Source organism: Sesamum indicum, linkage group LG5 (genome assembly GCF_000512975.1).
Source record: "Sesamum indicum cultivar Zhongzhi No. 13 linkage group LG5, S_indicum_v1.0, whole genome shotgun sequence".
In the NCBI taxonomy this organism is placed as follows: domain Eukaryota; kingdom Viridiplantae; phylum Streptophyta; class Magnoliopsida; order Lamiales; family Pedaliaceae; genus Sesamum; species Sesamum indicum.
In genome coordinates, this window is record NC_026149.1 from 2,694,537 (window position 1) to 2,706,693 (window position 12,157).

Consider the following 12,157-nt stretch of genomic DNA (forward strand, 5'->3'; position numbering starts at 1 on the left):
CCGTCTATGTCTCGAGTATTTGAATGATTGGCATAAAGCTCTTATCTTTAAAAGATGAATTTATGTATCAACCATCAAACTACCCCATAATTATCCAATGTATTGTACATCGAGTGTGGCTACTTTGAACACGATAAACTTCCAAATGTCATCTAACTATTATACGCAAAAGATGTGTTATAGACACAATACGGAGGTTTTGAGATTGCTACCATAATTTTTTATGATCTAAAAAATATTAATTTATATGATAACTAATTTATTCAATTTTTTAAATTTGATGTTAACTTAATTATCTAATTAATATATTTTATTTTTATTTATAATATATTTTTAAAGTGTGAACGATAATATATTATATCTATGTAGAAACAACGTGTCATAATTTTATGGACAAATTACGTTTTGTCATATGGACTATGTTTGTTTTTACACTTTATCATTTAATTTTTTTTATGTGTGTTAACTTACAATCTTAATTTTGCCATACATTATCATTTTCTTGTCAATTTTTTGGTAAGAAAAATATCACAAGCTGTTTACATATGAAAAATATTACATCACATAATTCTTAACTATCAATATGCACTTCACATTATTCTTAAATATTACATGTGGACTATAAATGATGTTTTTTTAATAGAAGAATCTACTAAAAAATAATCAGATATGGCAAATATAAGATTTACAAACTTGAAATGAAAAATTTACATACAAAAATTTTAAATAATAAAATATAAAAATGAGTATAATTTAAATGACAAAATTTAATTTAGGGTAATTTTATTATAAAATTAGATAAAAGGAATTGGTTTGGGAGAGAGATGTAGGCCGCGAATCAAAGTAAAATACGAAAAGAACATTGCGATAATAACCAGTCTTTATTGGCCACGTTCTCCGCTCACATGCCCTAAGATCTCGCCCTTTTCCCTGGCTTCTTCCGGCCGCTATGTCCACATGTTCCACACGCTGTATCTGTAGTACCTTAAGTGTGTACAGAGAAATGGAGCTCCCAATCAAATCCAAGTCAAGCTTTCCTCTTTTCCTTTTCCGCATCAATTCAAATTATCAAAAAACCCATCATCTCATCCCCACATTTCTCTCCCTCTTTGCTTCTCCGCTTTTTCAATTGCTTCAGTAATTTCGTAGTTCGATTTTAACATACCCGTGAAGTAATCCGCATTTCTAGCTGTAAAGATTCTCAAAAACACAACTCTGCGCCCACTGAAATGAGTCTATGTCAATCGTTGTATGTCCTTTCTTGCAGATATGAAGTGGGGAAGCGATCAAACGAGAATGCGATGCTGAGGAGAGGCGGAAATTTATAATGCCAAGGAAGTACATTCCCTTGGACAAATTTGTAAGATCTTGAAACCCCGCTTCGCATTCTCACTTTTTGCTCTCAAAAAGCAAAGCTTATCGTTTTTCCTTGAATTCTTTTACTTATATTTTCCCAAAATCTTCTGTTGTTTCTTGCGTACAGATCAGTGATGTTGTAAGAGATTAAGTGTAGATATTGGTTGAGAAGAAGGAGAAATAAGTTGATATTGTCATGAAATATGACGTCGAGGCAAAGGCATAGAATGGTGACGATGGAGAGTCTCATAATGCCCACCAAGATCCGGAAAAGGGGATGCTCATCCTCCTCATCTTCATCGTCAAGAATTCATAATTACAGGTTGAATAAGCGGGCAATTCTGGTGGGCAAGAGCCGGGCCGGGCTGGGAATCGGACTGGGAGGGTCCAGATCCAGCACCCCGGTGCCAACATGGAGAACCACCCCTCTGAAGAGCGCCATTGACTCTCCCAAGTATTCTCAGAGTGGGAAGTCCACTCAACCTGTATCAGCCCGAAGGCTGGCGGCCACCCTGTGGGAAATGAATGAAATGCCCTCGCCGAAAATGAGTGAGAGTCATTTGGAGCTGATGAAGCAGCAACAGAAGAAGAATGGGAGTAAGATGGTCTTTAAGAGGGAGAAAATGCAGTTCGAGTGGGGGTTGCACTCGGGTTCAGGTTCAGGTTCTTTGCCACCTCATTTGTCCGATCCGTCAAACAGTCCGACCGTGTCAGAGGTGGGCTGATGATTCTGATGTTGTTTCTTGTTTGACCTAAGTGTATTGGTTTGCTTAACATATTATTTAATTTTTCTGCGTATGCGCATATGAATTCTATAGCATACTAGTATTGTTATCCCTCCAAATGCAGGTTTTGATAGCTTTAAATTGGTCTAGAAACTGAGAGGTGGAATAGTGCTTGTTCTATCAATTAACTCTTTATCATCGTGTTGATGGATAGCAAGGTAGGGTCTCAATTAGATTGAATGTCACGAGTCAAAGAGCTTCATTGGCTTTGAGTAGCATCGCACCTTCTTTTTGAGGAGCAAGAAAAAAGAAGTAATGCTCGTGCATTGCATGCGGACTTATTCCCCCTCGTTTCTTTGCAGAGCTTGTCCCTTGTTTCTTTGAAGGGCTTGTTCTGTAAGTTTAGCATTGATAAACTAATTCTTCTCTTTGGATTTTGTAGAAAATGGATCGATCCAGAACAGGTGGTCGTCTGAGGACGCCATCAATTTCTCAGAGGCTTAGGTCTGCACAACAAAATGCTGCAGTTTTTGATTCTATCAGCAATGCTAGTTTTATGGAGGTAAAGGGAAATTTAATATTTGTTTGCATTTCACGCTGTTATGTTTGTATTATTAGTTCAGAATTTTTGTTTATATGGTGCTATACGTTTCCATTCTTGCGTAACCTTTTCTGCATATGCTGTTTTGGTACTAATCTGTGGTCAAATTCAAAATTATTTCTATCCATTGCTTATCATAAAGATCTATATAAATCTGTAACGCAGATTGAGGCTAGATCCTGTGCCCCAACATCAAGTGGATCCGTTAGCGGCGGTAGGAACCGTCTGAAGGATATAAGTAATGCTTTGACTACTTCTAAAGAGCTGCTGAAAATTATCAATCGCATTTGGGCTCATGCTGATCAACCTTCATCAAGTGCATCTGTTATCTCGGCACTGCATGCAGAGCTTGAGCGAGCTCGCCTGCAGGTTAATCAACTTATCCAAGAACAACACTCGGATAGAAACGAGATTAACTATCTGATGAAATGTTTGGCTGAAGAAAAGGCATCATGGAAAAATAAAGAACGCCAAGCGACTGAAGCAGCAATCGGGTCCATTGCTGGTGAACTAGAGGTCGAGAGGAAGTTAAGACGTCGACTTGAGAGCTTGAACAAAAAACTGGGAAAAGAACTAGCAGAAATGAAGTCGTCATTCATGAAAGCAGTTAAAGAACTGGAAAGTGAGAAGAGAGCAAGAGAGATAACAGAGCAGGTATGTGATGAATTAGCAAGGAACATCGATGAAGATAGGGTTGAAGTGGAAAAGCTAAAGAGCGAGCCCGTTAAAGTTCATGAGGCAGAAAAAGAAAGGGAGATGCTGGCATTAGCTGACAAGTTGCTCGAAGAGAGAGCCCAGGTGAAATCCGAGGCTAAACATCAAGTTGAGGAGAAACATTCTGCTATTAGCAAACTGAGAAAACAATTGGAAGTTTTCCTGGGAACAAGACGAGATGAGGATGAAGGAAGAGCAACATATTTGAGTAAGTTTAACATTAGCTCTGATCAGAAAGAACAAGAAGATGGCGATGCTATAGATGACACCAAAGAAGATTCAGTAGAAAGCAATGTTCATTCGATTGAACTGAACATGAACCATAACAACAGAGGTTACAAGTTGGCTTATACCTCTGCCGTTGGTCATGAGTCGAGGAAATTACCCATTGATGAAATCAAAGCTAGGAACTCCATCTCTGGACAGGTTTCGCGGAGGAGCACCTCCCTTCAGAGGAGTGTATCAGATGGAGTCGAATGGGATATTCAAGGTGCATGTCATCGCAACTCGGCAGATGGTTTAGACAGGGAAAGGGTTCATGAAATCGAGAAGGAAGCTCAAAGAAGAAGCTATCTTGAAGAGATGCAGCAGAGATACAACAAACCCGTCAAGGGTCTTAAGGATCATATATCACTGAGTTCCCGGTTATCGTCAGCCAGAGACTATCATAGTCCTACCCAACAAAGGGAGCAATCGCGGCCCTTGAGAGATCCCCTTGGTACAGTACATGAAAGGCATAGTGCAATTCTAGCTATGGGTTCCAAGTCAAGAACGACAGACGTCAAAGGGGAAGGCCAGAGTACCCGGAGATCTAAATGGTGAGTTCATCAGTGCATAAACTAGCTATTTCTGAAGACAATATGAATCTTGGAGGTAGTTCAATCAGGTACTGCTAAAGCTTAGAAACATCAAGAAATTAACATCTTGTTGGTTCATGCTCTTACATTGGGAACATCCCGATTCAGTACTTTATGCACCAAATAGGTGCAATCTATATGTAATTCTTCTTTCTCAGTGGAAGTTAAGGTAAAAAGCAGTTTCATGTGAAGCTCTCCTAATCTCGATGAAATGCCTTTTCTGTTCTTTCCTTTTTTTTCTTTTTCTTAACAAAAGCATGCCATGTGACTCAAGGTGCACCATGGGCCGGGTCGGTCCAGGATTAACACAGACCAGCTTGAAAAAGTTACGCCTACTTTATGGCCGATTTTGGGGTGGTCCTGAGTTTTTAAGTGGGTCCTAATTGGGTTCATTTTTAAATTGAGGTCCAACCCATGGATCGGCCCGATTGAGGCTTGGACCAGGTTCACATCAGGCTCAAATGTGCTTAATTAATTTTTTTAATAATATTGAGATTTTTTATAAATAATTACTTAAATTTATAATTATCTTTAAAAATAAGTAAATAATAAATTAAATCACACGAAAATTTATATATAGAAAAATAATAGTTAAGAATGTATATATAATGAATTTAAAAAAAAAGCCCAACAGGCGTGGCGCAGGACCAATCCAGTCCCAAGCGGGCATGGGCCGAACTAGTCCATTTTTCTATTGGTTCAATCATATCTTGGGTTGACTTAGCTCAGCCAGCCCACTGTACATTTTGAGATGTGACCAAGTTAAACATCCTTCAAGCTTCACATTTGCAACTCTAGAAAAGGAAACATATTCTTTTTACAGACGAGATGTATCACGTCAAACGACAGTGGAATCCCAACATAACTCAAACCATTTGGCATGCTGCTACCTAGTTCATACTAAATTTGGGTTAGAAGATGCATTCGACAAGGCCATCAAGACCATATAGTTATGAGCTCCTCAATTGCACTCAGAATCTTCACTAAGTGTGCATCAGATGTAGCATAGAGAGTGTATTTTCAACCAGCTGGTTATGCCTACGACGATCGGTTATACTACATTTTGCAACGTATACAAGTTCAATGGTGATCCCAGGTCCATCTGGATCTGACCAAGTCTGTAAGATGTTGTTTGGATTCTAGGACAATTGAAATTGATAATTATCTGTTTCCCAGAAGCCAACTTCAAGATTTGGGCTCCCATAACCTGCACAGAAGAAATACATACATATTGCTATAGGGATCATGACCACAACACAGATTCAGATGCAACCTTGACGGGAATGTAGGGTGCCACTTTGTTTTTTTCATTTTTTGTAATAAAAAATAGAAGAAATACATAAATTATGAAAAACCCTTGATCGTTACATCTCGTATTTCAGTTAATATATATGCACACTATATATTATACAATATTTCTTTAAATATCCAACGACATGAATCTTAACTTATACACATAAGTGTACATATCAATTAATATATCAAATGCAATATCATGATTATAAGAAAAAGTTCCGGCTCCTCTTGAACATAAAGACATATACATGCAGCATAGTTATGTGCTAATGGAGCGGAAGCAATAAAATATGAGAGAATAACTGAGAAAGACGTCTCCAACTTCCTATCAATAATTTTACGTAAAATATGAGGCGCAAACAATAACTATAAAAAATTAAGAAAATTGACTTAACAACCACATAGTGGTCGAAACAAGAATTTCGCACCAATCAGTAGTCTCTCACATCATCAGTCGTAAAAGGTTAGATTCTCCACAAAAGAAATTATTTATACGTATAGATAAATCACTTTATAACTTCTTAAAAGTTATTGATGTTCAAGGCTCTACAGTCAAATCATCGTCATCCTATATATTTTCAGCCTCGCAACACTCCCATCGATCCAAACGCTCCCAAAATGCATTGGCATCCAATTCCGCATCACATGGACACACACACTACATATATCAACATGTGATTGTAAAGAAAGAGAGAAAGAAAGAAAGAAGTTGGAGGATGAGCATGTTGACGTATCCATCAAAGTTAGGCCAAGAACATAGCTATTGACTGGTCCCCCAAATCACCGAAAGAAAATCAGAACAGAACCACATTCTGCAATTTTTGACATTAATTTCAAAGCTTAAAGCTTTGAACCCATCATTGTTTTCTTTTCCTATCATCTACTTTACCCTCTCAAAACCAAATTACTTACTTCATAATTAATTTTTAATTGTCGTCTAAAACATTTATTCATATTCATATTCAAAAGATCGATCACTCATTGGGCGCAAAAATAATTAACTTTATGCTTTTCTAGTAAAGTACACATGCATTGGACGTAAAATATTTAATTTGTCAATATATTGTTAATTTTCTCGATTTTTTTCCCTCAATGATTGCGAAATATAATAATCTCATCTATCAAGAATGTCTTTTTTTTTTCTTGTTAAATTTGGTCATTCTTTAGGAGTTATTCATCCTATACGATGTTTATAACTGTTTCGAAATTTAAGCCTCGTGACTTTTTTAATAATTTTTCTTTAAAGATCCGTGTCTTACTTGTCCACCCAAATTATATATTTAGTTTACGGGTGAAAAGATACACATACTAAAATTTTAGAAAATTATGCGATAAAACTATGGTTGTCAATGTAAAAAATCTTATTAATGATTTTTAAGTGCTATAAAAATAAGATATTTTTTTTGAGTAGTGTAATTATTATTATTATTTTTACTGAAGAAAGGAACTAAATACATTAATTTATCCAAAAAAGAAAGTGAAAAGGTCAAAAGGAGGCTCAGGTGCTCAGGTATGGAACGTAACTGGAAGTGGGCGGGGATCCAGTGGGCCACGCTTGAGGAGAGTCCCATGCACGCTTCTGATACACCACTCGATTGGATGTCAATTCTAAGGACCATAACACTAGGGAAATTGGAGACGTGCCGACTTTTGGTTAAAATTCATTTTAGTCCCCACTTTTCATTTTAATTTCAAAATAGTTCCGATCCTTTTAACTAATTTTAAATTAGTCCCTCCAATTGTTAATATTCCCATATTACCCCTACTAACTTTTTTTTAAGAAAAGAATTATTTTATTGCTTCACTTTCCATTTTTTTTTGCAATTTGGTCCCTCATACATTAGCTTAAGAAATAATAATTATTTTAGAAATATATATGTTAATTGTATAAATAAAAATATTAAAAAGTAGAAGAAACTTATGAGAAATTATTGAAAAAAAGAGTTGGAGAAGAAAAAGAGAAATAGAAAAACACAAATTAATAAAATAATTTAAAAATTAAAAAATAACAAACAAAAAAAATTAAAGACAAAAAAATGGTGATATTCAATTATACAAAAGTACATATAATAATTTGGTTAATGACATATCAGTATAATTGTTATGCATTTATTGAATTTCTGAAAATTTTCAAATGAAAGAACGCCTGAATGAATTAAGGAGTTTTATATATTCCATTCTTCAATATTTTAGCTGACATATTTATTTTCTTGATTGATGCCCTAATTTTAGAAGTTTATTATTTAAATATTTTTTGCTCTATTTTTTTATTCAAACTATTTTCTCTAACTTATTTATTTAAATTTTTTATTTGAAAAATTCAATAAGTACATTAAATTCACAATAATTATATTAATATATCATTAAACAAGTTATTATTTGAGGGCCAACAATAAAATATTTCAATTAAAACGGGTATATATTTTTCTAAGTTTAAAAATAGAAGGACCCAATTGTAATTAAAAAATAAAAAGTTAATGCGTGATTTTATATTTTATAAAAAAAAGAGTTTCATAAGAGTAATATCAGAAAACCACTTATTGGAGGGACTAATTTAGTATAAATTAAAAAGACAGAGACTATTTTACTCATCGACTTTTACTTATATTTGGGACTACACTTACAAAAAAAAAAAAAAAAGAAAAAGAGGTTAATGTTGTAAGATATTGATATTAAATAATTTATTACTTACATATCCCTTATGTAAAATATAAGGGTGTCTGGATTTCATAAATAGACAGTCTTGTTATTATTATTATTATTTTTATATTCAAATTGTTGAAGTATCGTGGTCTCAAATATTGCACGTTTATAGATGAGGGATAAATTAATTTTTTTCTGATATGTACTGCGTTCACATACGATATTAAATATCATATCAGAAATTTCCTGAACTTAATGACAATCAATATTCAGTGTTACTTAATCTTATCTCTATGTGAAAACAAATGGTTGTATATAATAAGGGGAAATTGCAAATGGTCCACCAAATATATGAGTATCCATTATAAGGTCCCCCACCTTATTTACCTCTTATTAATAACTACATATAGAATGATCACAAAAGAGGGAAAAATAAAAATATTATGTAGTATTTGTACGTAGTAATGAGAAAAAGATGAACCAAAAAATAATAATAATAATAAAATTCTCAAAATTTTTAAAGTTATAAAATTAAATTACGAAAATTAATTTTTATTGGACAACAAAAATCATTTCCTAATTTACAGATAAAATTATTTTTTTTTTCCTAAAGTCAGTTACCAACATTAATTATTGCGACAACCAATCATGAAATTTTTGGTAGCAAAAGCTTGTTGCAACGTAACTTAAATAATCTTATATAATTGTGACAGATATATTTAAATTAATTATATGTAGATACATTTTAATGTTGAATAGGATGCATGTGTTGCAAATAATTATATATATATATATATATAAAAAGGGGGTTTCATGATTGCTGTCACAAAATTGGCCTGAGAAGCCAGGTGGGTCACTTTTGGGACTTGGGGAACTTATATACAAATATTAATTTATAACTTTATATATATATATATATATATATATCGCATTTCCTGATTAACTACGTACACAGCTCTCTCTTACCTGTCTGTGCTTCATTTATTTTGTCTTTCTTTAGTTTACAAAGTATTAATTTATATTAAATTTATTTACAAAAGATTACGTATTACTTAATATCAATAAATTGACAAATATATCAATTCGATCAATAAACTCACATTAATGATCTTCGATTTATTCGAAAGACCTCATCCAACATTGATTTCAATTTTTCTTCATTTTTTTTTATGGCTCCCCTTGAAATGCAATAGTAAATGAAGTGAGATACATGATTATTACTATAAATAGTTGGTATATTAATATATAAAAAGGAGTAGGTTATTTAATGGTGTGTGGATATGTGCTCGTAATTTGGAGCCTCAATGTTTAAGCATGTTTTTCTGACTTTCTGCGCAATTCAATTAAACCACCGTTGTTGATTGATGAATACCATGTTGCATGTGATCACCATTATTTACACACCAATAAAATCTTGCACAGAGAGGGATGATCACACCATAAATATTGCATTTTCTTATTAATTACTGCAATAATAGCAGACTATTTTTTGACGCTGCAACACCCTACATTTTAATAAGGCGGCTGTCAATATGAGGTGGTTTTGTTTTTGAGGATCATGAGTTAAGAATGACGATGCTTATCTAATATGATCAACATATCGTGGTTGATCGAAATTTTTGTGATTGAGTTAAGAATAAATATATATATATATTCTGTGATTAATTATTTAATTTTGTCCCACCTAATTTATGTAAGAATTTTTTTCAAAAACTTTGTATATTCGAAGTTGATTGAGTGGTGTCTGAATCTACCTACTTTCGAAATTTGAGGCAAAACCCTTTAATCAACAAACACAGATAAAATACAGTTATATATTAATTATACGATAAAATATATTATACTGATCATATAATTAATTCTAATCAAACTAAATTGGATACGAGTTGAAATTGCCCGGGACATATACTATATTACTTGGCAAAGAATGGATCCAAAGTGTGTGATGTAATGTTAGTAATCATGTGGACAGGGAAGAAAAGGGACTCGTAAAAAATATATGAGAGTTTGAGGAGAGAAATCAAACACGAGACACCTACCAATATTATACTAGAAAAATTAAATAAATAATTAAAGGTTGTAACAATTAATTCAATTTCTGGTCGCAAATCTTATCTCCTCTGCCTCCAAATTGGAGAGCATTTATTATTCTTTTTAGATCCGGTATTCTAATTTAATATTTTATTGCATTTTTCACAAGTCTCGAGGCGGCTAGTGATCAACGACAAAAATCTTCTATCACATTTTAAGTTTATGTATTAGTATATCATTTATTGATGCAATCTACCATTTTCTTTGAAAAGTTTTAGCTCAAATTTAGTCTGTTCAAATCAAATTAATTACACGATAAATATAATATACTTACTATGTACACTATACAATTTTTTATTTTATTTTTTTCTTAATTTGTAAAACTTTTGGGTAAGAAAGTGTTAAATTTTTAATTTCACTGTACTATGGTCAATTTATGATACATCAATAATTAACAAGACAAATATGGTATTATCACTATGTCCTTATTATATATATATGTATACACGCCACAAGTAGTTTTCAATAAGACTACGAAACTTATTCTTGTAAAATAAAATTATTTGTCATTTTTTAATATATAAAATTAATGAAAATATTAAAATTATCACTTAAATAATTTAATTAGTATGAAAAACGTGTTTGACTTAACATTAATGTCAATAAGAAATAGTAATATCTGAACATAGATATAAATGAGAAACAATTAATTTGTGAAGCTTCTTGCAACTTATTTGTGCATAATTAACATATGATTTTGAAATTAAACATAAATAAATTGAAATAATTGATGCCGTGGTGCAGCTGCAATTGCAAACTGCACACCCTATCAACCTAATTTTCCTTGTACCCTTCATAACTTACACAGTGATTTGTACGAAATACAATCATTGGTTTCGCCTAAAAAACAAAAACACATAAATACATTTTATTGTATTAATTTTTATTGTACGTAGTTTCCACGAATATATTTTTAAAAAATAAATAGAGAAAAACAGAGACGTAGTCTATGAAAATAAAGAAAATTAGAGTAATGCTAAAAGCAAAAAAAAAAAAAAAAAAAAGTGTTGGAAATGTGGGGTTATTAGAATTTCATTGAAATATTAATTTTTCTGTGTATAATTAAATAACTAATTTAGCAAATTATTATCATCAATAAATTCAAAATTTGACCTTAGAAATGATAGGGTTGGTCGACGTGAGGTAGCATCAAATCATAGAGGATAATTCCTAGTTCTATAAATTTCCATGTTAATTTTAATTTGACCAAATCATCCTATTAAGATTTAAGAAATTCGTATTCAAATTAAGTATTATTAAATCGAATTACACTGTAAGTATTATATATTTATCATATAATTGATCATTTTTTTAAAAATTATATATTAACCAGTACAAAACCCGTGCCAAGATAGGAGACATATTTTCAATTTTGATCTGGACTATAATAATAAATACTCAAGAATGCATACTTATAAGGTTGGATAAAAATTATCTATATCTATACTAATATAAAAAGAAAAATCTTTCCACACACAAATTAATAGCTGTTAAGAACACCACAACACTATTTTTTAAAGTAAAACATATCATTTATAATAAAATAACTAACTTATTGAACTTTTTAAAGTTTATATTAATTGATAAAATATTATTTATTTATTTATTTCCTTTTATTAATATAATGTATTGGTATATATATTTTACTCTTATTTGTAATATATTTTAAAGCGTAAAAAATTATTTAATATATGTATGTAGGAACGACATGCTATAACGTCTAGTAATAAAACTACCTCCATATAGTGGTTCTAAAATATCAATTTTTTGGAATTGAATGAGTTATCATTAATTATTTAGAAAAATGTCTAGAAAATATAGATTTTTATATTTTTCTTAATTTAAATCATGATTTGCTTATGTTACAATATTGT

General features: G+C 31.9%; 1 protein-coding gene across 1 annotated transcript; it reads left to right on the top strand.

Annotated features, from left to right (window-relative positions):
• Positions 881-4,416, top strand: LOC105161731 (uncharacterized protein At5g41620). The gene is made up of 4 exons (XM_011079524.2): positions 881-1,360; positions 1,484-2,072; positions 2,524-2,643; positions 2,848-4,416. Exons 2-4 carry the CDS (start codon positions 1,560-1,562, stop codon positions 4,216-4,218), a joined length of 2,004 nt encoding a protein of 667 aa, XP_011077826.1. The 5' UTR covers positions 881-1,360; positions 1,484-1,559; the 3' UTR covers positions 4,219-4,416.